The sequence below is a fragment of the Vespula pensylvanica genome, chromosome 1 (genome assembly GCF_014466175.1).
Source record: "Vespula pensylvanica isolate Volc-1 chromosome 1, ASM1446617v1, whole genome shotgun sequence".
Taxonomy (NCBI): domain Eukaryota; kingdom Metazoa; phylum Arthropoda; class Insecta; order Hymenoptera; family Vespidae; genus Vespula; species Vespula pensylvanica.
In genome coordinates, this window is record NC_057685.1 from 5,485,874 (window position 1) to 5,488,472 (window position 2,599).

The following is a 2,599-nucleotide window of genomic DNA, read 5'->3' on the forward strand; positions in this document are numbered from 1 at the left end:
TTAATCTCGTTAATTTGCATGAAATAATACTATGATATGTCATATCTTTTGTTGATTGATAAATTGTATTATAAATCTCTTGTCTCTTGCATTATCCGAAGATGTCCGAAACATATCGATGACCGTTATTGTGTGGGTGATTCTAGTGGGGCCTGTGTTCGGGGGCCGATGCGGCGCGGAGGCGCTCGGTCTGGGGCTGGGGCTGTCGCTGGGCCCGGCCTACAGGTTCGCTCTGCCCCCGGGACTCGCTGCCAAGACCACCCGCTGCCTTGTATTCGACCAAGGTAGGCCTTATCACCCAGCCATCTTCAATTCCCGCGCTCACAATTTCTAATTTCAATAATTTTGCTTCTGTTTTCTCTCTTACTTTTATCATCTCTAAACGATATTATCGTTTCTTCTGATTTAAAAAGAAAAGAAAACTACACGATGGATCAAAGAGAAAAGAAAAGAAAAGAAAAAAAAAAAGAAACACAAGGAATAAAGAAAAAGATCAGACAACGACGTGATTCATGATCTGTCTTGAATCTTCGATCGAAACAAATTTTATGTTTTGATCCATCGAGTATCGATATACGACGTATTTATTATACTTTTATTCTCTAACAAGGTGCGCTGTTTTTCTTTCTTTTTTTTTCTTTATATATATATATATATATATATATATATATATATTTTTTTTCTCTCTTTTTTTTATTTTTACTTGTTTACACACACATCGATTTTATACGTTTTATGCTTCCATACAAGGAAAAAAAAAGAGGGAAGAAAAGAGATTGATTAACAAATCTTGGCTTTGGTGTATACGGTTAGAGAGAGAAGACACACGCGTCTAACGATGTGACTTGTCCTAATCTAAGTATGTTAACTTATTAATAGGAACATTAATTAATAGTTAGCCGTTATGAATGTTGATCTTAACAAACAAAGGTCGCGTTGAGGTAGCTCGTAGGTGTTCAACCGGATTATGGATCCCGTTTCAAATCGTGCGTCTTACTAAATCGGAAGCAACTGTTAATTTCGAGGCATTGATCTTCGGCTTAGAATATCCACGACCACGTGTTGGCACTTATATACATATATGCGTGTATATAGGTAGGTTGGTACTAGTTTAGAGGACCACACATGAGATATCGATCCGTTTCACTCTCTCTCTCTCTCTCTCTCTCTCTCTCTCTCTCTCTCTCTCTCTCTCTCTCTCTCTCTCTCTCTCTATTGCTCTATCGCTCTATTCCTGCCGATTCCTCTCGGCATGCTTCCGGTCCATCGATCCCGCAAATCCAGCTACCAGATCGACTTGCGCGTTTGCACGGCCTAAGCCTACGAGCTATACTCATCTTCGTGTCCACAAATCTCCCAAGACCAACCGGCATCGTCCTACTATCATCTAACACTAACGTACGGGCTTTCGTCAGCTGACTCTGCTTGCACGCGTGCACCTGATCCTGGATGGATCCGCGAGTAATTTGTTCCTTGTATGATTAAGGGATCAGGGATTTAACATATGTTTATGTATACATCTTACTTGATAAACGTATACTTACCTACACGTATACATATTATGCGTACAAATATAAGCTTACTTGTATTAGCAACTAATACTCTTATTTTTATTATATACACATATGTATCTTTTTTTCTTTCTTTTCTTTTTTCTTTCTCTTCTTTTTCTTTTTTTTTTTCTTTTTTTTTTTTGGAAAAAGAATAGCATGATTAATATACGGAAGATTATTCATCGATAGACGAAGAAGTAAGACTCGAGAAATGATCATCTTTCGTTTGGCTACTTTTAAAAAATTTCGATTTCCTCTTTGATGTAAAAAAAAAAAAAAAAAAGAGTAAATAAAAAAAACAAGAAAGAAGAAGAAAAAAAAAGTTTCGAATGACGTAGCGTAGTAGTAGCCACTCACGATCGGGAGTCACTGATTTGTTTGGCCCGTTCCGACTACAAATCTCATCGATCGAAAACACGCTCGTGGAAAACATATTTCAATATCCGGTATACTTTACCATTCTCACCCAAATATAGGTACGTTTCAATATCCATTTCGTTTGGTGCATCGTCGTTCTCTGGTACTTTCGTGTGGGTGTTATTTTTTTTTTCGTTCATTCTCTCCACACACTCTCTCTCTCTCTCTCTCTCTCCCTCTCCCCCCTTTCTCTCTCTCACTCACTCACTCACTCACTCACTTTTTTTGCAACTCTCGTTATCAGGTATATCGGTAGTAGATATACATATGACCTGGATGAAAAGCTTGGCTCGTATTATATAGCGCGTCGTTTCTCTCTACCGATTCGCATAACAACGTGTTTTTGTGTACGTAGCATTCGATATGTACCTTCGTTCTCACCCTCCTCACCAACATCATCACCCACCTCCCTTCAACTCTGTAGATCTCTTCTTCGATCCGTCAAATGCCATGTTTCGTTTATCGATACTGACCTATTTCATTTTTGATGAAACAACAAAAGAATGAAATGAAAAAAGAAGAGAGAGAGAGAGAGAGAGAGAGAGAAAGAGAGAAAGAAAGAAAGAGAAAGAGAGAAACAGAAAGAGAGAAAGATCTTGAAGAGAGTCACCACATTCCTCGAATTATTG

The 2,599-nt window shown here is 38.3% G+C and overlaps 1 protein-coding gene across 4 annotated transcripts in view; it reads left to right on the top strand.

Moving 5' to 3' along the window:
- The window catches only part of LOC122637072 (E3 ubiquitin-protein ligase Rnf220-like), a 145,001-nt gene that overhangs the window by 41,089 nt on the left and 101,313 nt on the right, over positions 1 to 2,599 (top strand). For 3 of the 4 annotated variants that reach the window (XM_043828955.1, XM_043828971.1, XM_043828946.1), the window contains one exon: positions 147 to 284. The exons of the other annotated variant lie outside the window; for it this stretch is intronic. In XM_043828955.1, coding sequence (XP_043684890.1) covers positions 147 to 284 — 138 coding nt within the window. The remainder of the gene's footprint in view (positions 1 to 146; positions 285 to 2,599) is intronic. 4 annotated transcript variants of the gene reach the window in all.